This window comes from Pogoniulus pusillus, chromosome 34, assembly GCF_015220805.1.
Source record: "Pogoniulus pusillus isolate bPogPus1 chromosome 34, bPogPus1.pri, whole genome shotgun sequence".
NCBI classification, from domain to species: domain Eukaryota; kingdom Metazoa; phylum Chordata; class Aves; order Piciformes; family Lybiidae; genus Pogoniulus; species Pogoniulus pusillus.
The window spans coordinates 7,702,784-7,730,554 of record NC_087297.1 but is presented as its reverse complement, the minus strand read 5'-3'; the positions used below and the strand labels follow the sequence as shown (position 1 = coordinate 7,730,554).

Here is a 27,771-nt window from a genome sequence, read left to right as displayed (position 1 = left end):
AAATCCAATCTGGCCATTAGTGTACTAATTTCTTACTAGAGAGGGGTCTTGAAGAGCCAGAGCTTGTGGGGAATACTTTTATAGTTACTGTAGAAATCAAATAGAAATCAGAGGAATATTTCAAGACTCAAGCACTGTCTACAAAACCAGGAGTTGGGTTGTTTTTTTTGTTCACAGAAACAGGATTTCAGAAAACCTTGACTAGAAAAACTATTTCAAGACTAGTCATACACTTAGTGTTAATTGTTCAATTCAAATTAATAAATAGGTTTAGTGGACATTTATTAAATCAAATCCTTTCAGGGTTTAGCTAAATCCAGCTGCTTCTAAGGAAAAAATACCCAACAAATTCCTACATGGAAAGAAGCAGTCCTCAGCATACATCAAAGGATTCTCTACTTAAAACACAAGTTCACACCGAATACCCCAAACATCTTTCTCTACGCTTCCTCCATAACAAAGCTTCAATGAGAGCAGGAAACACTTAGTGAAGGATGGTTCCGAAGAAGAAATTTTTCCTTCCATTAACTCCAGACCAAACCAAAATGCTGAATTCCTTAGTGTCTGTCACATTTGTTTAGTGATCTCCACTGGGCTACAGCAGAGCTTCAGGCACACCTTGGGCAGCTGCTTTCATCTGAAAGCCTGTAAACTGAGGCTGTGATCAATAAATGCTTGGAGTAATGACTCCTCTGTCTCACTCTGCCTTTAATACCCACTGAAATGAGCTCAGGCTGGAGGCTGACTCGTGGCTCATTCACACACATTTGCATGCAATTACTTAGCTGGAGCTGTTCTAGGTTTGCCACTGCCACTTCCATTTGCACTGAAGAGTTTAGTTCTTTAGTGTGACTTTGGCAGAGTTCTGCTTGCAAAGACTAAGAAAAGCCAAAATAAAAACTTTCCAACTGGTCAGTAATCTGGTTCCTAGAGTCTTTCAGAGAATTAGTAGACTTGGAAGTGAGATTAGTCTCCTAGAAGAGAAGGATCTGAGATTTTCAAGTTTCTGTACAGTACAGTTTATGATTGTTGCCATTGGAAAAAGTCAAAGCTTCAGACATTCATATTCTAAACAAAACCAACAAAACAAGTTATAAATAGTAAAGGCCTGGAAGGGGTTGGAAATGTGAGAGGGTAGAAGGCTAGCATTTCTTTACATATTGTCAGATGTTGAGGAACCTTGGGATTTCTTGGAGTTAAAGAAGCTCATCCAGAAAAAACACAGATGACAAAATCTGTCAGGGGTGGAAAAATCTACCCCTGATACTCCTTACTGTTCTACACTGAAAATATCAGCCATAGTCATTTCTGTCTATTCATATATTTCATATAAGCAACACTGGGGTGTGTGGGAGGACCAAGGCGAAGCTTTGCAATACCATTTGTCAAGGCCAGATATGTGTAAGGTGAAAATCTGCCATGTCTGTGCCCCACACTGAAGAGCTACCTTTCAATATAACTTATTACTCTACTTAAAGCTTGGTTTAGCATTGATATTGCCTAGTAAGAATTCGAGAAGAGAGTAACAGATCAATGATTCTCTTTTCCTGTTGTAGAAGCAGCATGAAGCTTATAGCCATTTTATTTGCACATTATCCAAGTAACTCGATGCTCCACGTGATTATTGGATACCTGCATATGACACCAGGAGAAGTTGAAATGCTTTGGGATGGTTATTGGCTAAAATCTGTTCAGCATATGGTGCTGCACCATGTCTAATATCAGCATCACAGATACTGAACACATGAAGCTTGCACAAGGTTTGTAACCCATCACAAGGAGCATTACATTTATCAATATTTCCAACCCGACCGAGGCAGCACTTCTAAAGAGGAAGGGAGAAGGCTGAGACAAAAGAAAGTAATGGTTGCAGCAGAGTCAGTTAAGTTTTTGGATGTCTGTTACTGGGTCAAAAGATCTTCAGCTAGTTGAAGGAAAGGACTGGATCACTACGAACCAGAATCTGAAGGGGTTACTTTGTCCCAGGAAACTGTTAATTAAGTGTCTGTCCTCCCACACTCAGCAAAAAGCCAACATAAACATTTTTACATACTCTATCTAATGTGAAAGAAATACAGAGCATATTCATGCCTGACCAGGATCAAACTTACACTGCCAAGTCATTCAGTAGTGAGTGAGTGTGTGTTTCAGTGACTGCAAAGCCTGCTCCAAGAATCTAGTGCCTTGTTGCAAAATACAGTTTTCTCAGGTCCTTACAGCATGCCACAGATCATTCTTACAAAGCAAAGGTATCTCACCTGCCCATCATCTTAGCAAAGGCCAAGAAGCTACAGAGAAAGTGCTCTGCTTTGTACACTGCCTGCCCCTTCTCTTGGTAACTTTTTTATCTGGGGCACCTAGAGTGTTTTACAACACTAGTTTCAGTCAACTTTCCTCGGTTTACAAGCACAGAGACAGGCCCTGATCTTATGACCAGCTTACTCAAAACACTGTTACAAGTTCAGTGTAAGCTTCACCCTCAGCACCACTATGGTGGGTCTCCATCATTTCCTTCCATGGAGTGCTTTGATACATGCAGTATGTCAAGGCCTACAGCTAAGCAAATCCTGTCCTCTTTCTCTGTGGCTACAGCTAGATGAACTTCTCCTTTCTTTCATCTCAGTATTTTTTCCACATCTGAGGTTTCCTCATTGTTCTTTCTGCCCATTCTTTTCCATCCTTCCTTTGTCAAGCATAATCCTTTTCAGGCTTCAGCAATTTCCACTTTCCTTTATCAGCCACCTGCAGAGAACCTGGGTCAAATCAGTTTCCTTCCCTCAAAGTCCCCAGCACACTCATTGTCCAGCTAACATACTGTCATTAGTTAATTACGCCTCATTTCAAGCAGGCAGAGAGGAATGTCCTGTGCTACTTGCCTGCTGAGCTGCATGCACATCCACACGCAGCCACCCCAAGAAGTGACACCTGTATTTAAGGGCTGCCTAACAACCAGAATTTGCACACCTCATGTGATGCTGTTGCCAGCAATACAGACCTGAAATCCCCGAGGCACCTCAGCATCCCTCAAAAACTAGGTTGCAAGGATTTGCTTGTCATTACTAGCTCAGAGAGTAATCAAGGAGTGCTTCTTCTCTGGCCTAGAGGAAACGTAGGCACTACACAGAAAACTATTTACTTCTTTTTAAACAGAAATTTGTCTTAAACAGATTTGCCTTGGTTGTGTCAGGCTCCTCACAAGCCAAATGTGAGGCCCTCTGATCTTTACTTTCTGGTCTTCTTTGTTTTTTGCTTTTTAATTTGCTGTGGAGTATTTAGACCTGCCACACTTCTAAGTAAGAGCTGCTGTTTGCAAACATTAGAGCATTTGGGAGCAAGAAACTGTTCTTTTAAGCAAGTTTTAATTGCTACTTCTCACAATACTTAGTGATCTTCAGGAGTTGGTTTCCTCATTTATTGATGAAACACCTTTTCCAATGGCAAGTCAACGTTCGTTATGATCTTAGTGTTTATCCTAGGTCTTTACTACTAAAATAGCCTTCAAATGAAGAGGGAAAATTGTTTCCCCAGAGAGCTTTAACCACATTACATGGATATCAGTACTCTGAATTAAATAATGACAATATTAAAGGTTCTAGGAAACTTTTCTCACTGACATTCTTTAAGAGGACTTTTGGAACTTGACCAAGTGTTAGACCAAGTTTCCACAAATACTTTATTAACCTAGCGCTGCAAGTGCTTTATTTAGACACTAGCACCCTACAGAAAGCTTACCAAGCACTTCCTGAAACTTGAAATGTCAAGTTAGCCAAAAAGTGTCCTTGCATGGCTCATACAATGCTAAGCTTGTTGGGAGAAAGCTACTTCTGGCCTGCTTTAGTGGAAGGTGAATCTGCTAACAGCAGCACAAACACTGAGGCTTGGGAAGGAGAAATGAGGAAGCAAGGAAACCTGCAAGCATGTAGAATGGCAGATTTTCCTTATAAAATCCAATTAGCAACTTTTTAAAAGTCACACCTAGCAATCCAATAAATAGTACCACAACTGCTGCCGTAAATTTGTGGCTGAAGAATTACTGTGACTTAGATGTAGGGAACAGACAAAATGTAATAAAAAGCTCACACCCCTACTCCAAACTAGAGGGAGGGCCATTAAAAACATACACATCTCCATTCCCAGCAGACAAAAGCCTACAGAAAGTGCATGATCTGACTGAAAAGATAAACAGCTGGATTTGCTTGCCTCCATTAACCACTGACCCACTTGTCAAACATAAGCTGTAGATTTAGAAGAGTGATTACACGAAGCCTCTTATGCTAGACAAAAAAGTTCCCAGTTATGAAATCAGACCAAGACTCAAAATACTTGAGCTGAATCTAGATTGTTGTCTTAGACAGACAGAAGAAGAGACCTAGGTATTCTTTTTACAACCTACAATTTAACGTAGGGGTGCTTCCTACCCTGCTGTTCAGAGGGCATTTATCCCATGCAGCCTGCTCAGGTATTAGTGGTGAGCCAAATCCAGGCCTCGTGTAAGAAGATGAAGCTCTACTGGAAGCCACTGCGTAAATCTCAGTGTGGAGGCAATGCCAGCTTCCTTCTGTGAGGATCAGCCATTCACAAAACTGGCCCTACCTGCACAAAACAGCAGCCAGGATGTGTACCTAGTTTATCTAACCACTCTGGATTTTTAGCCAGACCTATAGCTCTGCACACTTTGGTGACAAACCTCCAGCTGAGGCTCTCAAAGCTCAAGTCAGCTGCCATTGAATGCCCATCTGTAGGTGCCTCCCACCAGCCTGCTCTGGGCTCGAGTAGGAGCAAACAGACAAGGTGATACAGATGATTACAACATGTGCAAGCTGAATTAACAACAGAGGAAAAGTACCAGGGACAACAAATTACTAGGTCTTAAGACACTGAAAACCTCTAATTTTGCAACCTTACATTGTAATGTAACAGGAGGGCACTGAGGGCACACAACAGTGGCCTTTCCACACTCTACCTAAGGCCAAAGAAGTCCCTAAGAAGGCTGAAGGAGCCATTATTATGAGCAACATTTTTACTCTGAGGACAACTTATAAAATGCATGTTGCTTGCTTGCATCTGACCTCACCAGCATGCTGTGCCTTGCCAGTGGCTAGTGCTTCACTGACTCAGGATAAAAGGTGATTCCAGGAGCTGCAGATGATGGAACAACTTAATCATATGAGAATCCCCACAGTCAGCTAACAAAACCCCAAAGTTTCCAGCCCCAGAGAGTGCAGATAAACATTGGGAAATGTCAATACTTGAATTAAGAAAACAAAGAAAGCAAACCAACAACCAAAGCAAGCCTAAAACCAGAAAAGCCAGCAACAACCAAAACACCCCCAAACCCCCCTGCTTAAACCAGTGCAATCTTTGAATAAGCCCTTTCAACCATTTTTTAACTCTTTGCCTCTGGGAGCCTGTCCACCCACTGGATTTTACTGCTACAGGCATCATACCTGAGCATCCTAGAACCTCATATGCAGGTGTCTACTTTAGCAGCAGCTAAAGAGAAGGACAGCTAAGCTACATGGCACCTACCACACCAGAGGACAGAACAGGTGTACTTCATGGAAAAGGTGGTACAGATGGGAACAGAGTCATGGCACTCCAGGCTCCACACACCTCATCTGCCTTAATTTCAGCTCTGTTCTTTGTCATATTTCTCATCAGCAGTTAGGGGTCACCACTGTATGCAGTCATCGCTGTGCCAGCCTAATCTTCTCTGCCTGTCTTACAATCTTTCATTTAAATGCCTTCCCTTCTCTTTTGTCTTTGCCTTGCCTTTCCAAAGTCTAGGGTTATTTGATCACTTTGCTGTTAGCACCTTCTGGACAATCAAGTGAACAGCAAATGCTCACAGTCAGTGCTGCAAACAGCCTAGCACGCACACAGCAGCAGCAGCAAAACACCCTCTGTTTTCCAGTCTGACGGCAGATTTGGTCTCTCTGAACAGAATCAGGGAAGATCCTGGGCACATTTGCAAGATTATGTATATAAAATCTAAAAAATGCTTTGAGAAATGACACAGTGGACTCAGTTGTTATAAAAATACTTGATATATCTGACAAGGATTAATTGTGTTATTTTTTAAAGGACCTTAAAATAATTATTATGGTTGTTGGTTTGGGTTTTTTTTCTGCTGCTGTTGGAGCAAAACCCAACTCATTACTGGAATCATCCTTTAATAAGGATTCTCCAACTTTTGAATGAAGCACCATTGATAGGCAAAAGGCAGAAGGCTATAAAGGGTCACTAGAAACAAGGGTATCATTGTTTTTCTGTACTATTCTATACAGTCGTGGCACCAAGTAGCAACATTTTATAACTTCTGAACAGTCATATTGTGTATAAAATGAAGAAAAGGCTTCTGTAACGTTTTGCACACAAAAAGTACTAGTGAAAACAGTGTCTTTTCCTCACTACAGTAGAAGAAATGAGGTTTCTATTTAAATGAAATCCCCAACCACAAGGCTATGTGTTTTTGTGACTGTGAATGTCTCAGTGCTGTTGACAGCTTCTGCGTTGGAAAGGATCTCATTAGTAACTCTGAACAAAACCACACGTTATCTTCCTGCAAAGCAAAGTTAGGTTTCTGATGAGTCAGCCTCTTCACTGAGCTCCTGTGGGATAGTTTTTGACACTGGGCACTGAACAAATAAATATCACCCCAAAGTTCAGAATATTTTCAGACAGCACCATAAAAGGCTGTCCAAGCTACCCAATTTCTAAGTTAAGAAGGGAATGGGATTGTGGAGCACACAGCCATAAACAAACATTCCACTTCAGCTAACTTTGCTCTCAGGTTTAGGATTTAAGTCTCCAGTGTTCTCATGGTGGACCAAAATCAGATCTAAAGCAGCTGTGTTCTGTGTAGGACTGACTCCTAAATAAATGTGCTCTGCTATGTTTCAGGGGTCCTTCTGTTGCTTCCATGGAATAAAAATGTCTTCAAAGCAGCCCGCTCAGCCCAGAAGCTCACCTAATTCACATTTAAGTCATTTGGTTGAAGGTACTAAATGGCCCTTAGGGATGTCAGGTCTTGGGTGGACAGTAAGGGAAACAGTTTGGTGAAACAAGCAATGGGGAACCCAATAAGAAACAAAGTGCACATATCTATAAGTATTTAATTCTGTGCCAGTGCTGGTGCTGGGAGGCAGAGAAAAAGAAGTGAAAGGAAATGCTTCTTCAGTTTACCTTAAGTAACTGCATGGACCTTTATCATGAATGACCAGAGAACATTTGTTTCTGTGCAGGGAAGAGTACAGCTTGTCCAGCTCTTTAAGTCCAGCCCTTCCCTGAGTTAATAGTTCATGCAGGCATAAAAATATGTATATACTTGTGTATAAAGTAATATACTTGATTTCTCTTTCCCTATCCCAAAACTGCTGAAATACAGCAGGTAACTCCTGAGCTAATGCTCCAGCAGAAGCCAGGCTTGCTTTCCAGTGTTAGGGTAGATTGTAAATGTTTTAGTGGCAATACATCAAACAAGTAACTGCAACTGCCAAAAGCTCCCTTATCTGCATCTTGCACATGAGCGCGCCTGATGTGAGAACTGCAAAATTCCTTGGATGTTCCAACATCCATACCTCATGTTGTTAGCCATGCAACTTAACCCCACGAAGAAATACACTCATTTGTCAGCAAAAAGCACTGAAACCCTTGTCAGTTTCCTGAGCAAAGGCTAGTTTATAATAGCATGCTAGATGGATTGGGCTTTTGCAGTTCTAATAGCTTAGCTAATTCTTTAGCAATAAAACGAATCTCTGGTATTAGAAGGCTGATAGCTAGATCTTGATTGTGACATATAATGGGCCACAAGGACTAAGGGATTCAGAGAGGAAATAGTACACAGCAGGAATTCAGGGAATGCACTGGAAAGCTGTGGCTTCAGGGAGAGAGTTGCTCACTGCAGGAACTCTGCCGGTGTCAGAGAAGTTTGTTAGACAGGTAGGCTGTAGCCTGCTTTTACGAATGTCTGTTTGGTGGCTGCACATGATCTCGGAGCTCTGAGTGTTCTTTAGTTTTCCCGTTATTGCAAAGTACTTCTGACAACACCACTGTAAGCACAGTGATGAAGCTTTAAATTGAGCAGGGCCACCTACTCTGTGCAGGAGTAGAGATGGATGAAACCCACTGTGGCTCAAGACAGGGCATTGCCCTGCTGCAACACCTTCATGGGAAGGTGTGTGTCCTCAGCAGGAGGAGCTTGCATTTTCCTAGCTCTTGCCCTCAGATGCCTCCCGAGTCCAGAGCTATTGCTTCATGTTTGAGACACACAAGCCTCTTTCAGCTCTAAATTATAGACTGTCCTTCTCCTGAGAATCTCCAAGAGCACTTGAGCCCTGCATACCTTCTAATTGCTTCTTCTCACAACCTGAATCAATCTGGACTCTGTGGCTCCTCGTTTAACCCTCCCTCTCCCAGTGTCAGTCTTTCCTCATTTCACAGTATATTTACCTGCACCAGTGCCAGTGCACACAGACAATTCTTGTGTTTCCCATGGAACTTACCCCAAATGATTCCTCATGTCTATCATGTATCTAGAGAAATCTTTCTGCACACTTATTTAAGTCTTTTTCTTCCCAGAGCATTAAATAACTCAGAACAAATTCCCAGCTTCACTGTGAATCAAGTCTCTAAAATAGCTCAAACCTTTCTTCTGCCTACAAAGCACCACTGCAAACTGAAATGCCTCCTAAGTTGGCCTGCAACAGGTTCCCAAGCACCAGCAGAAATGTAGAGGTATGTTGGTGAAATGAAGTTCTTTGTTGCACAGCCCTAGCACTGTCAGTGCCACACTTATTTTCAGCACTAACAATGAACACAAACCCCACAGTATTGCAAACCACGGATGCTGCAGCATGCTCCTTGCTAAGGGAAAAGGTACATATAACATCCAGCAAGGCATGGTGAGCACTGTCAGCATGGATCCTGTGCAGATTGCAGCTTTATTGCTTGCTCTCTTACGCTCCATTCTGGTCACAGTGCAGGTTTCGTGTTTAAGGGCAGACATGTAGCAGCAAAGACACCAGGGCAGGATGCAACGGCAACCGCAGGAAGCCCAGATCTGATCCAGGCTCATCCTCTCCGAAGGCTTTCCAAACATTGCCACCTTGTGGGCCTTGCATCTCCTGGTATCACTGATCTCTCCATGCTCTGCAGGTGACTCCCTGCGCAGATTTCACCTCTGCCAAGCCGGAGGCCAGACAGTTAAAGATAACGCCCAGGTTGGGAGGGATGTGATTTCAACTCCCATAGCTGGGGATTGAAAGGGACAGTGCCTCACGAATTCTGGCCTTAATCACCAGCCCTGCACAGTGATGTTTTGTGTAGTTTGCTCTTGTTTTCCCCACTTGACATTATGAAGGCAGCCCCGATAATGTACAGAACAACTACCATGTAACAAAAGAAAAGCAAGGACAACTTCTCAAAGCTCCCAAACACAAAGAGAGAACCATCATCCACCATCATTTAGCTTTCCTTTAACTTTTTTCTTTTATTCCATCCTACCAACACTTCCTTCTTACTTCAATCAAAAAAACCCAAATTACTTCCAAAACTCCTGCAGCATCTGGCTTGACCTTCACTAGTTCCATTTGATGAGTAACTCTTGATGAATCTACTAATTACACAAAGATGTTGCAAAGGACTTATTATTGATACCCAACTCCACTAGTTACTGTCTCTCAGACATCCCACACAAGTTCTTAGGTACTTTCTCAGCACTGTAACAAACATACAAACTGAGACTTACTTTGAGCATCCAAACTCTTTCCACGGCTGCCGGCTGGAACTATTCCTTGCAGCAATTTGGTACTGGAAAGAAAACATGAAAACCTTTAGTCCAACAGGCAAACAGTAAAAAAAGGAAAGGCTCAGTGAATGGTCTTTGTCTGGATCTATTGGGCAGTGATGCAATAGCTGTATGCTAAAAATGAAACCAGAGGAGAAGTCCCTCATTACAATACCCAGATTCAGCTGCACTCACAATGGTTCAGTGTCTAACACATCTGCACAACAATCAGATGTCCCCCTGATGTAGTAGCCAATCTATGAGCTCCCTTATGCAGTGCTACGTTCAGAGTTTATTCATAATTGCCAGGCACATTGCTGTTCCTTCATCTGACCAGCCCTCCTCTGAGCACAGGCAATCAGTTATGACCATCGTGTCATGCAACTGGGATCTTGCTGCACTTGCCTGAGCAGCTTTTCAGAGAGAGAAAAAAACCTACTATTGAGAAACACATGGACTAACACCCAGGAAAGACTATGTTTTTGCCAACTCCAAACCACTGCCAATCTTCTGAAGTGTCTCACTTGGAAGTCACACTGCTGTCCACTTGTAGCAGCCACATCAGGGCCTGTTCCCTTCCACGTTCTTAGATGCAACTGCCTACAGTTGCTTGATTTGTCCTCATCCATTCTCTCCAGTGCTACATTTACAGGCTACAGAAACATCAGCAAGGCAATCATATATGGGATTCAGTTTGTTCCATGAATCACACACTAGGGTTACCTGCCTGTGTTTCTTACTTCACCTTCTCAGTCAGCAGGAAATGTCATTTCTAGCAGGTAAATAATGGTTTACAGTCAGACCAGAGCTCTGGTTATTGCTTATTTTGCATTCCTGGTCAACTAGCTGAGACAGCCCAGCAGGAAGGTGTATTCCAAAGGCATCTATCCCTGCGTAACAGCAAGAAACTATACCAAACAGGATCCCTGGGTTGCTCAGATTGAATCAGGACTGAAGGATTCAAGAAGCTCCCATAACCAAAATTATATTTATCATAAACCCTGTTTTAAGAGGAGGAAAACAAAACAGTTCTCACCCCAATTCATCATCATCTGGGAGAGGTAAAGAAGCCTTTAAAGATGGCTTGTCTAAAGGACTAGGTCCCAGCTCCAGGAGCTATGACTCATCCTGGCAGAGAATTTAGGAAGGCTGCTAGCAAACTGGAAGGCTGAAGCTACCTTAAAGCCAAACCAGAATGGGAATTAGCTATTAAACATGTTATTGTTTCATTTCTTTGACTCTCTCCAAGCTTCTTATGCTTTGCTTTTCAATGTATTCCTTTTTTTCGTCCCCTCCATTTGTTTAATGTGGAAATTGATTCCAGCACAGCTGACAAACCTCAGGCATCCTATTGGCAATGGATCAGCAAATCCATCATAGTATGGTGGCTTTTGCTCAACTAGACCCCTTGAACTTCAGCTGGGATTTAACAGCACTACTCCAATAACTTTTAAGGATGGGACACTCTTAAGACTGTGGTTGGATGTAATCTCACATTAGATGGTGTTGACCAGAACATCTAAAAGGCAACAGCAGTGGAGAAACAAGGCAATCCCATTAGACATGGGAGGCACATTTTACTTTCTGAGGAGAGTGATAGCTCTGGCATATCAAAGACAGAGAGAATTTCGCTGTCTCTACCATGTAGACTTGAGCTTGAGGGGGATTTGAGTACTGCCATCACACTGGACTTCATTCATGTAATTTTTAAGATAAAGCAGAAGTTCTCATAGCAGAGGTTTGCAAAACTTGGAAACTGGTGGTGATGTATCTCTGTGGCTTGACCTGCACATACACCTCGGCAACAGCTCCTGACTTTGGCTGCATACAGGCACTCACTTGAAGTGCAGGGAGCAGTGCTGTGGCCAGATGAGATAATTGGCACTTGTCTGATGCTGTGTGGTGTAGCACTGTCAGGTCTCCACCTGCCCTGTAAGCCATGCCAACACCTCGACCTGTACTTCTGGCTTTGAGGTGCCAGAGCAGCAACCAGGCAAGGGAGTGGTAGGAAACACCAGGTCATTAAGGTGGAATTTAATTTAGGTGGACAAAGGAATGCATTAGAGGTCCTAGTTAATGAATGTGAGGAAGGTAACAATAGGGAGCTGGAGTCTCCTTTGGAAGGGTGGAGGGATAGAGGTGTGCAATAAAAACAGGAGGAGTAAAGGATGCCACATTTCCTCCCACTGCATGCCAGGCCATGCACAGTTCTCAGCTGCAGACTCAGGCATTGTATCACTGCTCTACATCAAGCTCAAGGACGACTCAGTTCCTCAGAACTCCCCAATACACACAGGCTGCACTGACTTGAAAACAGGACACGATGGGTGAGGAGGTGGAAAGCAGCCCCTGACACCAATGTTAAGAGGAATCCCAGACAATTCTATGTAGTGAAACACATAAAAATAAAAAGATTACGCCTTTTTTTTTCCCAGGACAGAAACTAAGGATTAGCTCAAAGTTGTTAGTAAGCATTTAGAGTTAAAACATTTAGAGTTAAGTAGTTTAACAGAACTGAGCACATTAATAGCTGAGGACTGTTCACACAGTGCACTCAGTTGTCCCTCTTCCACTATCCACTCCCACAACCCCTCATCACCCACTGCAGCTGATCCACCCAGGGGTTTCCAGGTAGGCATTCAGAAAGCCCTTCAGGGTTCCCTTACTTCACCAGGTGTATACACAGCCTTGTAGCCTACACTTGTCACTTTCTCAGATGCAGTTGAGTTACACAACCTGCCACTGGTGCTAGTGTGTGCTGGTGAAGGCCCTAGGCATGTTTGGCAGACTCTTGCTGTTTGGAGTTCCTGGGGTTTGGGGATTTCCAGTGATTCAACAAGACAACTGCTCTCCAGGGCTGATCTGGTCTCAGGAGGCTTTCACCTGCTGCCTCTCAGTGCAGTGCTTGTCCTCCCTGTGAACTTGTTTTTTGGTAGCTATTGCTACATCTGCAAACTTTGTTATCTGTTGAACTCATTCACACAGTTACACAGAAGGGATGTGTATGACAGGATCCCTGGAAATGCTGCAAAACATTCATTTTGAACAAATACTGAACCAAAGCAAGAAAAAACTGAAAACAAAACTTGGGCTAAGCCAGAGAGCTTTGAGAATGTAAGCAAAAAGCAAAATCACAGAACCACAAAATGGTTCGGATTGGAAGAGACCTCAGAGATCATCTGCTCCAACCTCCCCACCATGGGAAGGGACACCTCTTGACTAGACTCAGCTACTCAAGACCTCATCCAGCCTGGCCTTCAACACCCCCAGGGAGGAGGCATCCACAGCCTCCCAGGGAAGCCTATTGCAGAGCCACACTACCCTTGTTCTGAAGACCTTCTTCCTCAGCTCCAGTCTAACCCTGCTCTCCCTCAGCTTCAAACCATTCCCCCTTGGCCTGTCTCTAGATACCCTCAGGAAAAGTTCCTCTCCAGCCTTCCTGCAGGACTCCTTCAGGTACTGAAAAGGCAGCCCTGAAGTCTTCTCCAGGCTGAACACCCCCAGCTCCCTCAGCCTATCCTTATAGCAGAGATGCCTCAAGCCTTCAATCATCTTTGAGTCCTCTGGTTTCTCTCCATCAGCTCTGTCTTTCTTTGCTAGAGACACCAGAACTGGATGCAATATTTGACATGGGGTCTCAGCAGAGCAGAGTAGAGGCATCTATGTGAAAAAATGCAGAGGTGATCTGCAGAAGAGACAAGAGCATTTAGAAGCACATCAATAGATCCTACAATGAAAAGCTGTTAGCTTGAAGGACCAAGGAGGAAAAGTTAGGACAGGTGATTTAAATGCTTTTCAGTACATCCTATGATATGCTTTCAAATCTGTGTCTCCAGGAACTGTGTTTTCCATGTGGGCACAGAGACTTTTCTTCTGCTTTTGCATCTCAGTGCACTGGATGCTTTCTTCCATGCTCCACAGATCCTTTTTCCTCTCCACACCCCAGCCAAGGGCTGGGAATGCAATGTTGCATGGAAACAATTTGTAATGTAGGCTGAAAATCACCTATTATTGCCTCAAATATCCTCGGCAGCTACAGAAAACAACTTCAAACCCAACTCATTTTAGCAACTGAAAGAATTGAAGCAAACCCCTTGTGGCTGTTCTCCAGGCATTTACCGAGCAGAGAATAGCTTGACAAATTGCAGAAATGGACAAACTTGGAGTGTAAAGCAGAAAACAGTGTACAGCACTATTTACATACACTTTCCTGTTGAAAAGATGAGCTAAAAGAATAGTTTTAAGGCTCCCAGCGTCAAAGGAAAGAATTGCTGGCTTTATGAGCTGTGCATGAATCACAAAAACCAAAACAGAAACCCCCATCACACTTGACAGCTTGGCAGATTTCTCAACTCACTGTTAACTACCAGCCCAACCCTGTGCTGTCTCACTGCTCCTGGGTAAGTTCTTTGTACCTGCTGAGGGCTGAGCTCTGCAGCAGTGTGTGGAAGACACAAAGTCTCAAAGCACAGAACTCAAGTAAGAGAGGAGGTTACTCTGCCCAACTCAAAGTCACGACAAACCTAGTTTGACCCCAAGTGCTTCACGAGAAACACAGACCCAGACGACGCAAGATGCTGCTACCAAGCACGCAACAGAGCTCCCCAGCTCTTCTGCTCTTGCCATTTCAAACACAGCTTTGTCCCAGCAATTCTGCTTCTCTGCCAGTGCTCTGATTTCAAGTCATCTGCTGGCATAAAAAAATGCTCCCAGAGACTCTCTATGAAACTCTTTTCCCTCCTCTTGTGTAGAAAGTACTTTTGTGTGTGTGTGGCATTTGCAATAAAGTAAATCCAAGCATGTCCTACTTAACTTAGGAGGAAGCAACATACAGCATCTCTCAGGAAAACTTCTACCCTGCTTAAGAAGCCACTGAAATGTTCTCCCTATAAGAACAGTAAAGTAGCTTTTGTCATTTTGGTTGTCCTCTCCCCATCCCTCCATCAATCTCTTGTAAACTGCAGCCTCCAAGACCCAAGAGCCTTGGAGACAATGCTGGGTTCAAAGCTCCAGCCAGCTGCAGTGTGGCACCTACCTTTCCACAGCAGACTCCCTGCCCTCCTCCCATTAACAAATAGCTTCCCTGCCCCCCTCCCGCCCAGGGACTTTGAGGTGCAGTAATTATCTCCCAACTTGCAATGGGAGTAACAGAGCTCAGCTCGTGTGATTTTAGTTAGTGTGACAGATTTGGCAAACTGCTAGTTTTGTTTTGGGGCATAACAAGGAGTGCCAGTCCAGTATGTAAAGCAGTAGGTGGCAGATCTAATAAGACAGACAGAGGAGGATGTGTATTTGTCATTCTTTGTATTCAGCAGCAGGCTGCCCCATCACACTTAGCTCCATTTCAGCCAAAAAGTGTCTCTTTGCTCCTTTTGGAGCAAACAAGCTTCCTTCAATTATTTGAGGCATCCTTCTGTTTAAACGTGACTTGAGAGTCATTGATGTCTGCCTTGCACTATTACACTAACTAGAAATCTGCCCTGCTTGTTTTATCAGTGCCTACATCTGATGGCTTTCTACATCTAACACGATCCCCAGTTCTGTCTGGCACCTGTCTGCTCTTTGCTACTGATGTGCTTTTGTACCTACCACTGTGCTGTGCATTTGGATGCGTTTACTGACAGGTACTACAGCAGCTCACAGAATGCAGCTGGTTTGAGAACAACAAACTGCTCAGGTGTCTGCTTAGTTGTACACACAAGAATCACTTCTAATACATTCATCCTTATAAACACAAAGCTATGATGCAGTGATGCATATGTTTTATAGTGAGGAAAGAAAAGCCAGCACTAAGGCTTCATATTATGAAGAATTTGGCAATAATATTGCCTGAAGGCATTCCAGCCTTAAATGTTTTCTCCTTATTTATATCTCTGGGTTGCCCTTTGGTTTTCCCAGGATCAACTCTGAATCTAATCCTCTCTGAAGCAGACATAGAAAAGGATTTATTTTTAGAGTTACTTTTTTTCCCCTCACTGACTGATATTGCTGTCCAGAAACAGGGAATAACTCTACTGAGTGGGCTGGCATACTAAGCTTTAAAACCAGACATGATCTCCTCAAACACAGGTTGGAGACTTGGGTACACATAGGTATAGGAAAGCTTTTCCTTCTTAGATATGCAAGGATCAAGACACGTGGAGGCCAGCTAGTAGCAACTGCATGTGGACATGCCTGAAAGTTGTCTGTCTTGTGGACTGGTGATCTTTGCTGAGTTACAGAGTTCAGTAGCTTTCCTTAAAAACTGCAAATCTGTTACAAGTGCAAGACTCACTACCTGTGTCTATTTTGGATTAGAAAAGAGGCAAGGACAGGCCTGGAAAGCAAGTATGGGAAGTTCTTGCCTCTGGGAGGGAATGACCTTGCTGAGTGCCAGGCAGCTGGAGACCAATTTTAGAGGGAAAAAGACCTGGGGGTCTTGGTGGACAAGTTGGAAAAGACTCAGCACTATGCCTCTGCAGTAGAGAAGGGCAACCCTAGCCTGGGCTGACCTTGCAGATCCAGGACACTAATTATTCACTGGTGTTCAGGGCTTGCAATAGCAAAGCACCTGTGTAGTGGGAGGCCACACACCACTGATAGACTTACTGGAGCCCAGTCTACTATACCAAGATAAGGAGATGGAGCCTGTGATACAGGAGAGGGTGAGAGAGTTGTGTTTGTCTAGCATGGAGAAGGCTTAGGGTGTGGGGGGATGCATCACTGCAGCCCACAGCAACCTAAGGGGAGGGTGTAGAGAAGATGGAGACAGGATCTTCTACAAGCCACACACTGAAATTGCAAGAGGCAACAGGCAAGTTTCAGCAGGGCACATCCCAATTAGCATTAAGAATAAATGTTTCCATCACAAGGGTGGTTGAACATTGGGTCCAGCAGGGCTGGAAGTCTGGATGTCTTCAAGATATTCATAGCTCAACAGGTTCCTGAGCAACCTGATCTGTTTGGGATGGCTTTGAACAGGGGTGGGACAAGAAGATCTTTCAACCTGTGTGGTCCAGTAAGTTGGTGTAAAAGTATTGTAACTACAGGCTGCTCATTGCCTGCTTGCCCTACTCGAGAGAGGGAGCCCCAGTGAGGGTATCAGAATACATAAATCTAAACCCCAAAGCTTTGCTTTTCACAGCACAGCTGAAGCAGATAAAGAGTTCTTGGACTCTTCCCTCAAGTGAGCAGAACTTGACTTGCAGTCAGTTACAGATGTACAGACCTGTGAAGGCTGTAGTTTGTGGAAATGTCCTGATCAGATAAAGTGCTCACATGACACCCAAAGATACACTGAAGAGTGTAGCATGGTCTCACTTGTACTGCACAGATCACCACATGTGCTCCGAGTCATAAACCAAAAGACAACAATGTTTGAGTGTTTGCCCCTCTGCTTTTCACCTAATCCATCCCAACCATCCTGTTTTCTTAGGTGGCATGTAAGAGTCACTGTTCCAGAGACCTACTGTGGGACAAGCACCCCTGAGTGCCGGTCTCTGCTGAAGAGACTCTGTTTATCTGGTCCCAGTGACATCATCACAACCAGGTGGTCGTGGACCTCTCTGAAGTGGCACAATTTAAGCTTCTCCAAGCTGCTGAGGGGTAGATACCTTTAGTATTAGTTTGGGACCAATCCTTCAACCATCCTCATTGACAAGGTGGAGGAAGGCCACACCATCACTTTATACTGTTCTGCAGGCATTTTGACAGAAAGCAGTCATGATTGCTGTGTGTGGCACAGAAGGATTGATAGGGCTGGATCCCTTGGGGGAACAGGCAGAGAAATGCTATTTGGGGTTTGTTCATGTTTCAAGCAGTGAGCACTGATTTGCTTACCCTATCCTAGTGGCAGTAGTTGTGATCATTAAGAGAAGCAGGACTTCACTGGCAGGGGTAACAGCTACCTATATCCCCAGTAGGCATCAGAAGCCTGCACTTGTAAAAGGTCTGTATGAAACTGGGGACAACATCTGCCTGGGGACATGGTTTAGGGTGAACTTTATCGAGTAGGGATGTGGGTTGGACATGGTGATCCTAAGGGTCTTTTCCAACCTGAATGTTTCTGTGATTACATCCTGCCTGGACTATGGGAAAGCTGACATGCACTGCATCCTGAGGACATTGCGGCAATGACCCCACACAAGTAATGAGAGAGAAAGCTGCAGAATCTGTATTTCACAAAGGGAGCATAAAGCCAACTCAGCTTCTTGGCTCTTAAGTGTATATAGAGCTAGAAACTAAAAAGGGGTGTCTATGTTAAAGAAAATGCAGAGTGTCAAGGAGGGGTTCTTCAGAGCAGGACTGTAGTTGAAAGCTGCATAAATACCTTTCACTCCTCCAGCTACAATAACATTGCCACATGATCACAGCTTGTGAACTTCAAGTTGAAGGAAAACATTCCAGCCTGAGAGATAAGAGTGACAGCTTGTTATCTCATCTAGGTACCCTGTGATACTATGCAACTGAAGCAATATGTATGAGAGGAGGTTCAAAAGGTTGACTGTCAAACTCCAGCCTCTCAAGTTAAGGTTGCTTTGTTCTGAAAGGGAAGTTTGTATTTGAAGTTGAGCAAACCAGAATTTTCTGGGCTGCATTTTTGAGTTGCAGTGTTTGCTCCAAGCGGCTGCAGCACAAAGCTCACAGGAACTTTATGTTGCTCTGCAGACAGGAGCCACACAGCACACTGGAGCAGGCCACTAACTTGAAGATGTATGCATCACTTGTGTTCACTAAACAAGCAAGCTACCTGGAAAGTTTCCAAGTTGTTTTGTTATATCAGATTGAATTAAAACTTCCACAGCAATGGAAATAAAGTTTTTCCTTCAGCATGCTGCTTGTAAGCACTGAAGGAGCACTAAACTCATTCCAGTACTAGACATAATTGAAGAGTAGATACTTCTCTCGCTGTCTCTCAGACACTTATATTTTTGTTTCCTATAAAAACTAAGCAAAAAAAGTCCTCCCTTAACTGGGGATGTGGATACTTTGGGTGTTTTGTCACTTACACCCACACTATCTCCCCTTACAGATTGAACTTCCACACCAACCAGCCTTTTCCTATCTAGAAGACAAAGACTGGCTCTAGCCAGGTGGGGTTGGTCTGTTCTGCCAGGCAACCAGCCACAGAACAAGTGGACACAGTCGCAAGTTGTGCCAGGGGAGGTCTAGGCTGGATGTTAGGAGGAAGTTGTTGCCAGAGAGAGTGATTTGCATTGGAATGGGCTGCCCAGGGAGGTGGTGGAGTTGCCATCCCTGCAGGTGTTCAAGAAAAGCCTGGCTGAGGCACTTAGTGCCATGGTCTGGTTGATTGGCTAGGGCTGGGTGCTAGGATGGACTGGATGATCACAGAGGTGTCTTCCAACCTGGCCGATTCTATGACCGGTAGCTTAGGGAAGCAAAACTCTGGCAATTTCAGTGCTTTGGTTTGTTTCATAAACCTGTTTCATAACCCAGTACAGCAAATCATGTGCAGGAGAACAAGTCTTAGTTTCTTCTCAGGCACATGCCATCTGCCCTAGACAGCCTAGCTCCTGCTGATACTGCTAGGTGAACTTTCTTCCAGCTGTGGCAGCAGCCTCCTGATTAGCTGTTTTTTCTTTGAAGTGGCCAAAGAGTGCTTCAGCTGAGCCTGAAAGCACTTGGCACATCTTCTGTCTTGCATGAACTCGCTCTCCTTGCATCCAGGGCTCCCAAGATAGCAGATATCAGATATTTTCATGCACAACTGCTTTAATAAACAGCGATAGATGCAAAATACCTGTGCTAAAGGTGAACATGCATTTTGGGGCTCTAAATAAAACTTATGTGAATGAAATCCTCATTTCTCAAGCATGCACTCATTTAACAAAGCTGTTCTCTTTTCAACAAGATTAGGCAGCTATTGGAAGTCCTTGCAACAAGATATTCCCAATCCAAACATGCCCAAGGGGAAACAAGGCAGAAACTTGTGGAAGAAATGAGCAGCCACAGCTGAAGCATCCAACAGCAGCTGAAAGCAGGTCTCCCTCTCTCAGTCCACTTCATGTGCTTGTGGTGCAAGTCCAATTTTTCTCCCTTTTTGGTAGTCAGCTTGCTTGTTAAATCATGTAGCAAAAATGCAAGATTCAACCTACGCTTTCCCATAAGGTTGATTTCCCTGCAGGGCCTGTCTCAGTCTCTGCTACACTCTGCTGTGACTCTCTTACGCCCTTCCATCCCTGGTCAAAACACACCACACCTTCCACATGAGTCAACAACGCTGGGCAGTATCTCCCACAGCAAGCTGGGAGCAGCAGAGGGGGAAAGCTCTGCTCTGCTTCTGCAAATACAGCCCTTCACTTCAGCACTGGGTGGGATGCTCAGAGCAGTGCAGTCACGATCAAAAGATTATCAGGAGACTGCAACAAGCTGCACTTGAGCTCGAATTAACCGGATCAGGCAAGGTCACTTCTGGTGAAACATTCACAGGGACAAGTTCTAATTCACCCAACTACTTAGCGTACACAGGACAGCTGGAAGGCTTTGCAAGGCTCTCAAATGTCACTGCTTGGCACCTTACCAAGCTGAATGCCTTTTGCCTGTCGAGAGCACAACCACATCATTTCACTTCAGCATTATTCTGCTCTCAGTTTAATGTGTTGGCTTTGGGAAAGTGCTGCATCCCAGAGATGATGTCAGGGTTCAGCTTTCCTACTCCTTTTCAATGACAAGTTGGTGTTGAAGCTTAATTTACAGAATATGAAAGTGACTGAGGTAATGTATTTTGAGATACAAGATGTGCAGAGCATAATGCAACTGAAATAGTTCCAGCTTTAAGCGAGCAACACGAAGCTACTCTGGGAAGTGAACAGGTTTTTAACCCCAGAAAGGCTCCTCTTTCCACAGCAGAGATGCTCACAGCCTTTTATTGTTCATGGATTCATAGAGTGTTTGAGTTGGAAGGGATGTTGAAGACTATCTAGTTCCAACTCCTGTGGCACTGGCAGGGACACCCTCCACTAGACCAGGTTGCTCAAGGTTCTTTCCCCAACTATTCCACACAGGGAAAGAGTATATAAAAGCCCAGTGTAAAAGTTCCCTGACTAAGAATTCAGAAATACAAGTTGCTGCTTTTATAGCCAATTTGTTTACTTGGAACAAAGCCATGAGTTCTGGCAGTCCACACTGCAGAATAGGTGAGCTTGTTTCTGCTTGATGCTGATGGAAAAGCATCAAGTATGTGAAAGAATCCAACTCAGAGTTGAATTTATTGTGTTGATACACAGAGAGCTATTTATTGCACTGTTGTGAGGCTCAGCTGTGAGTGCACACCATAGGGCAAGCTGGGACTGAAATCTCTCCATGCTCAATGTGACACAGGTGGACAAATGGAGATGCCCCAGCAAAGCACTGAGCTTGTGCCAGGGACTTGAAGCAAAAGGCAAACACAACAAGGAGTAAAAATAAACTCCTCTGGGGACAGTGCAGAATTCCTTCAACTTCAGAAACCAAAAAAAATAGAAGAATAGACAGGAAGGATGCTACTGCACAGGATAATCATGTATACCTTCCATGGCCAAGGTAAAGAGCTTTCATCTCACCTATGAGCTCTCTCTGCTGTTGGTAAGTGGTTGGCTTCTAACATGCATTTTAATGTTCTAATAAAATCAGCTTCGTGGGCTGGAAGCCTTTAACACCTCACTTATCCTCATGTAACAGAAACAAGTGGGTGGTTACCCCCATAAAGCTCAAGCCAACTCCATACCCTGATGCAGCACCTCACAAGCACACAGCCTGACACCCAGCTCCTGTCAGTGACTTTGAAATGGGCTCTCCAGAGTTTTCCAGAATGATCCTGTGTACTTAGGGCTATGAGAAAGGCAGAAATAACATCCAGTTTTACCTCAGACACTGCTCTGAGCAAACCTTTTCCTGCAATTCCAAGTTTTAGCAATGAGTTACCAAATGGAAACAGGACATCAGGAAAAAAATGCCTTTGATAACCACCACACTGCACAACAGAACATCAATGGCAAATGACTCAGAGGCTCAATACCCTCTGCCACCAATCTCAGTGGATCTAAATGGGTGCCCATAAGCTACTGCATGACATACACACTTTATGTGTCTTATTGTGCATAACTGGATTCAGTAAAACCTGGAATATGATCTTCATGGCCAAAGTGTGAAAGGCAGCATTTGAAATGTCCTGCAGTAGCACATAGTGAATGCTGCACCAAAGCAGAATCAACTGCTCTGTGCCACTTTGTTTAATGGACAGAACTGTACCAGTAGCTAGGAGTTCCTTTCAGAGGAAGACAAGGGATGTCACAGCCATGGGTCAGACAAGCCTTTCTTGTTGGTCTGTTCCACAGCTACATAATAAGTTCCCTGTCATTTGACAAGCCCATCACAGGATTTCTCTGTCTGGTTTTCTAGCATGATCACATGTTGCCTGTAGTCTTTGCATCCCACTGAAAGATCATTGCTGCAGCAGAGACAATCCATTCTACTCCAGTCATACACAGGATGCTAATCACATCCTTCAGCTGATGTGGCCTCCAAGCATCTTATGAATACACCTCAAAAACATCTCAGGCCAAGTGACATCTGACTGGCAGTTATATTTCTTTCTTAGTTTGTAATTATGAGATCTGTCATTGCATACTGCATCTTTTGCAACTTGCACAAGGAAGCTGAACTTCAGGCTTCTTCCTTGTGATGGAAATTGTTGCCTATGTGCATGATTGCCAGATGGACAAACACTTAAAAGACTCAAGTCTACAAGACAGTGTTTAAGCTCAGCAGCTTGATTTAACTTGAGTTAAATTAGGGCAGAAAAAGCCAGCTAACTCTTTCCTCTGACAGCATTGCCCTGAGAAAAATGTGTGTAAGGTAATTCAGTAATGTTAAGGATACTGCAGTGGTTTTAGGATCTGTCAAACCTTTATGACATCAGGATTCCACAATCTAAAGCAACAGCTGAACAGGAGAATCCATAGTGGTGTGTTGATTCATAATGCAGTAAGGCACCCAGCTAAGCATGGTTAACTTGGATCTTCTCAGAAGTTCAGATAAAACTGACTTTGGCTGACTTGAGAATGTAGATAAAAATGCCTTTCTGTCCTCATCCTGGAGTCACAAAATTCACATTCTTGGTGTAATCAGAACAGATGATGTGAAACAAGGAGAGAGACCAAAGATGGTGCAGAGCCAGCAAAGCTTGACACTCAGAAGCTGCCTCACTCCTTTCACTCTGCCCTCCCTATCCTCTTGGGAAGCCTATCTCCTCCCCTTGGACCAACTCAGGCCACCCACACCACTCCCTTCTTGGTACTCACCCCAGCTGAACCTGCAAGCCACCCCACATCCCTCCCCAGCTCAACTCCAAACACATTTGTGTTGCCTTGCATAGACTAAGGAGGAATCAACTGCAAGACAATTTCAGTATCTAACCAAATATGCTGAAGTTTTGTGCTTGAATCTTCTGACAGCAAAAGCATTGAAATGGGAAGGGACTAACACAACAGTGTCGCAGTATCTGGCTGTCAGTGTCAGTCTTCATACACCACCTCAGATATCAGCTGCTAGAAGGTTGTCATTGGCCATCTGCTTCTTAATTACCAAGAAGGCATCCACGTTGACTTTCTGCCTTTATTACATATGTTGCTCCAAAAATCAAGTCAGAAGAGAAAGGTAGCACCCTAATGCTTGGTCTGGCTGCTTAAAAGCAGCCTTTTGAACCATAGAATCAGTCAGGGTTGGAAGAGACCACAAGGATCTCTAGTTCCAACCCCCCTGCCATGGGCAGGGGTACTCTACCCTAGAGCAGGCTGGCCACAGCCTCATCCAGCCTGGCCTTAAACACCTCCAGGGATGGGGCCTCAACCACCTCCCTGGGCAACCCATTCCAGCCTCTCACTGCTCTCATGCTGAGCAACAACCTCCTCACGTCCAGTCTGAATCTCCCCACCTCCACCTTTGCTCCGTTCCCCATACTCCTGGCACTCCCTGATAGCCTAAAAAGTCTCTCCCCAGCTCTTTTGTAGGCCCCCTTCAGATCCTGAAAGGTGATGATAAGGTCACCTGGGAGCCTCCTCTTCTGCAGACTTAACAGCCCCAACTCTTTCAGTCTGTCCTCACAGCAGAGCTGCTGCAGCCCTCTGAACGTCCTCGTGGCCCTTCTCTGGACACACTCCAGCATCTCCACATCCTTCTTGAAGATTTATCTGAATTTATAAAATGTAGTAAGAAATCAGCCACAGGACAGTCAACATCCCTTGACTCACTTGTGCTGAAGAGCAGGTCAGTGCTAGAATTAGCCTGTAAAAGTATTTTATTGTATAAATGCTGCTTTTCAAGTTAGAAAGTGACTGAACTTTAATCCCTGCTTAGAGGGATGCCCAAATTTACAAACACATTAAAGCTATGCAGTGATGTCAAAAAGTAACTAACGCTACACACCCACTTGCAAAAGCTCACACTTTCTCCCTAACTCAGAAAGGGCATCCAAAAGTATCCAAGAGCAGACACACCTAAGGCTCTTTGCCAGTATTGACATCGCTTCCCCTCATCTCTCTCATTTACTAATACAGCAAAAGCTAACAGGAAATAATTTAACAGTTTGGTCTACATCAGGCACTTAAAAATACTCAGAAACAATCCAAGTGCAGCACATCCCACACACACCCCACACCCCCCCGGAAGAGTGGCAGTGGATAAAGTCAAGGGGACTCCTTTGCAGAGGATGGGTGTGCTGTCAATCAAGACTCCTCACCACAATCTAGCACAGCCACAATTTGTTACATATCAGTAAAAACACATGGCAAAGAAAAAAAAACAAACCCAGGAATGACCACACTGCTCAAGTTGAGCATCCTACGAGTTCGACATTGGCAGCAAAAGCTCCAAAGGAAAACCACAGCATTATCAGGGTGGAAAACATCTCTGCTCAAACATGACATGCATTTGCTATTTGTGTCTACTGATCACAGTCCAAATGCTCTGACAGCCTCTCCAACTTCAGTCATGCCATTTTGCCCTAGAGGCCATCAGTCAGCATTTTGACAGCCACATTAATTTACAGGTTTGCTTACAGCTCAAAAATCAGGGAGCCCATCAACACCACCAGGTTTGTGGGAATCATTCCTTTGGTTATTACTGCAGTACTGGTAGCTGCACACTCTAGAGAACAACTAGTGCTGGTGACCTTCAAGTACTTCCCATGCTCAGGGCACAGTGGGTAACAAAACTTGTAGTGGCATCTACTTCTAAATGGAAGGCTCACAAGAGAAAACTTACAACTGTTCCCCAACCTAGTTCTGTACAGATAAAATAACTGGAGGGAAAAGTTAACTTTTAATAAACAACCAGACACAAGTGTCTTGAGTTTCCAAAGCCTTCTGTTTTCCCAGAGGCCTGAAAGGAGCTCCTAAAAACTATTTCCAAGGTTCATTTCCCACTCCCCAATTCCTTACAATTTTGCTTTACCATCACACCAGCAATAAGCCCACAGGCAGGTAAGCAGTATGAGGACAGAGATAATTTTTATGCTGACAAGCATTCTTGGCACATCCATGCTGCACATCCTACATTGCTCTGATGACTGTTTGATACAATACATTTGACTCTGGTTGATAACTGATGATAATGATGAAATGGTGATCATGATGAAGTCATTTCACCCAGACATCTTGTCAGCTGATACAGATCATAGTATCATAGTATCATCAGGGTTGGAAGAGACCTCACAGATCATCAAGTCCAACCCTTTACCACAGAGCTCAAGGCTAGACCATGGCACCAAGTGCCACGTCCAACCTTGCCTTGAAGTGCCCCAGGGACGGCAACTCCACCACCTCCCCGGGCAGCCCATTCCAGTGTCCAATGACTCTGCCTACAGAATCATGGTACCAACATGAACCTCTGTGTCCAAGAGCAAACAAAACTTTATAGCAGCTAATCTCATGGAGATACATCCACAGTAATTCACAAGACCTTTGCCCAGCAGAGCAATTACAAGCAGTTATTTACAAGTATACATAAGGAAACCGTGGTATAGCATAAACCAAAAATTATAGCAGGATCCCTGGGTGTATCAAAAAGTCCTGACTAAGTCCCAGCCATTGTGCAATAAAGCACAGCAATATCTTTCATTTGTGTGCTTAGAGAAATTAATATTGGTGTGACTTAACGAACAACAGCGCAATTACAACAGCCACATTAACCTTAGTGTTGTGGGCAGGTGATGCAAAGTAGCCCTTAAAGTCATCAGTTCTGAAAGCCTGACCACCTTGTGACAAAAGGCAAACTCTAATAAGCTTGAGGATGTTTTTTTTTTTAAAGCTTGTTATTTCTCCATTTGAGTTAGTGCTATAGGAAGACAAAACAGAGCTCCAGTTACCCATGGCAAAGAGAACACAGAACTTTGAAACTGCACTAACACTCAGCCCTCTGCCACAGAAATATGTGCAAAACTGAATGAAAGTAGTAAAGCAGAATCCACGACTTACCTTACCTTGCTGCTTCAGAGATTCCTTTAGAGCAGCACCCCCGCTATGGGAACTTTTAAGAGGCTTTGACATAGTAACAGTAAAAAATCAATAAAAATAAACCTCTGTTAAATAAAACTGCCAGTTGGCATAGACTAGTAGAAAAGAGCTTCCACTCCACAACTTCCTCTTATAAACCTCACCATGGGTGTGGCTAAACGATTAACTCCACCCTTCATCCTAATTAGAAAGCCAGGGAGCCTATAAAAACTACTATGGGGCAAGATAATAATCTTGTCAACTTGTAAAGTGTTCTGTTAAAAAGGGAAAAAGGCAGAGGGGAAAAAAAGTTGGATAAGGAATTGAAAGTTTCACAAGCAAATGGGAACAATTAGGTGAATTTAAGGAGTTATTATTTTATATTAATGTAAATGAGCAAAATCACAGTATCACCAAGGTTGGAAGAGACCTCACAGATCATCAAGTCCAACCCTTTACCACAGAGCTCAAGGCCAGACCATGGCACCAAGTGCCACGTCCAATCCTGCCTTGAACAGCTCCAGGGACGGCGACTCCACCACCTCCCCGGGCAGCCCATTCCAGTGTCCAATGACTCTCTCAGTGAAGAACTTTCTCCTCACCTCCAGCCTAAATCTCCCCTGGCGTAGCTTGAGGCTGTGTCCTCTTGTTCTGGTGCTGGCCACCTGAGAGAAGAGAGCAACCTCCTCCTGGCCACAACCACCCCTCAGGTAGTTGTAGACAGCAATAAGGTCTCCCCTGAGCCTCCTCTTCTCCAGGCTAACCAACCCCAGCTCCCTCAGCCTCTCCTCGTAGGGCTGTGCTCAAGGCCTCTCCCCAGCCTCGTCGCCCTTCTCTGGACACGCTCAAGCATCTCAGTGTCCCTCCTAAACTGGGGGGCCCAGAACTGAACACAGTACTCAAAAATAAACTTAATCAAAATTAAAAGTCATCTCTAATATGTGCAGCACTTACTATATGGCCCTCAAACATCTAGTGGGAAGAGCCTGCTTGGTGATTTGCTTTTTAAAAGCACTGCTGGGATAAGCTGAGGGAAGTTTAACAGCTTCTTGTGGTTATTTGAATTAGAGCTGCACAGTATTGAAACCCACAAATCTATGGGCTTGCAGCAGCTGCTGCTTGCATCACTTCTTGATGAGCCTCCACTGCCAATGAAGGCTCCTGTTTACACCACTTGCATCACAAGGATGATGAAAGAGCAAAGCCCTTTGCATGCCTTATAAAATCACAGATGTGCCCTCACTGTGGAGGGGCTGCCACCAATAAAAGCTAGAATCTGTTCTTTTGCTCTCTGACCACATCTTAATAAAGCAGTCAGCATTCTTTTTTCTCAGGGCCTCCTTCAGGAGGGTGAGGAGATGCACTAAGATGTTGCCATCAAGGCACTGTTGCCTGCAGAGTTACATGTTGCCTTGGTGTGGGATACAAACACATCCTGATGTCTGCACTCTTGCTTCTTACTCAGGTGTTTGTACTATCCCAGCTGACAGTACACAGGCATAAGAAACACTAAGC

At 44.2% G+C, this 27,771-nt stretch overlaps 1 protein-coding gene across 1 annotated transcript in view; it reads right to left on the bottom strand.

The window, feature by feature from the left end:
* The window catches only part of MAPRE2 (microtubule associated protein RP/EB family member 2), a 92,242-nt gene extending 65,875 nt beyond the window's left edge, over window positions 1–26,367 (bottom strand). Inside the window, exons 1-2 of the mRNA XM_064170686.1 lie at window positions 26,239–26,367; window positions 9,749–9,810 (exon numbers count right to left, since the gene is read on the bottom strand). Coding sequence (XP_064026756.1) covers window positions 9,749–9,810; window positions 26,239–26,310 — 134 coding nt within the window. The 5' untranslated portion in view covers window positions 26,311–26,367. The remainder of the gene's footprint in view (window positions 1–9,748; window positions 9,811–26,238) is intronic.
* Between the last annotated feature and the right edge of the window lie 1,404 nt (window positions 26,368–27,771).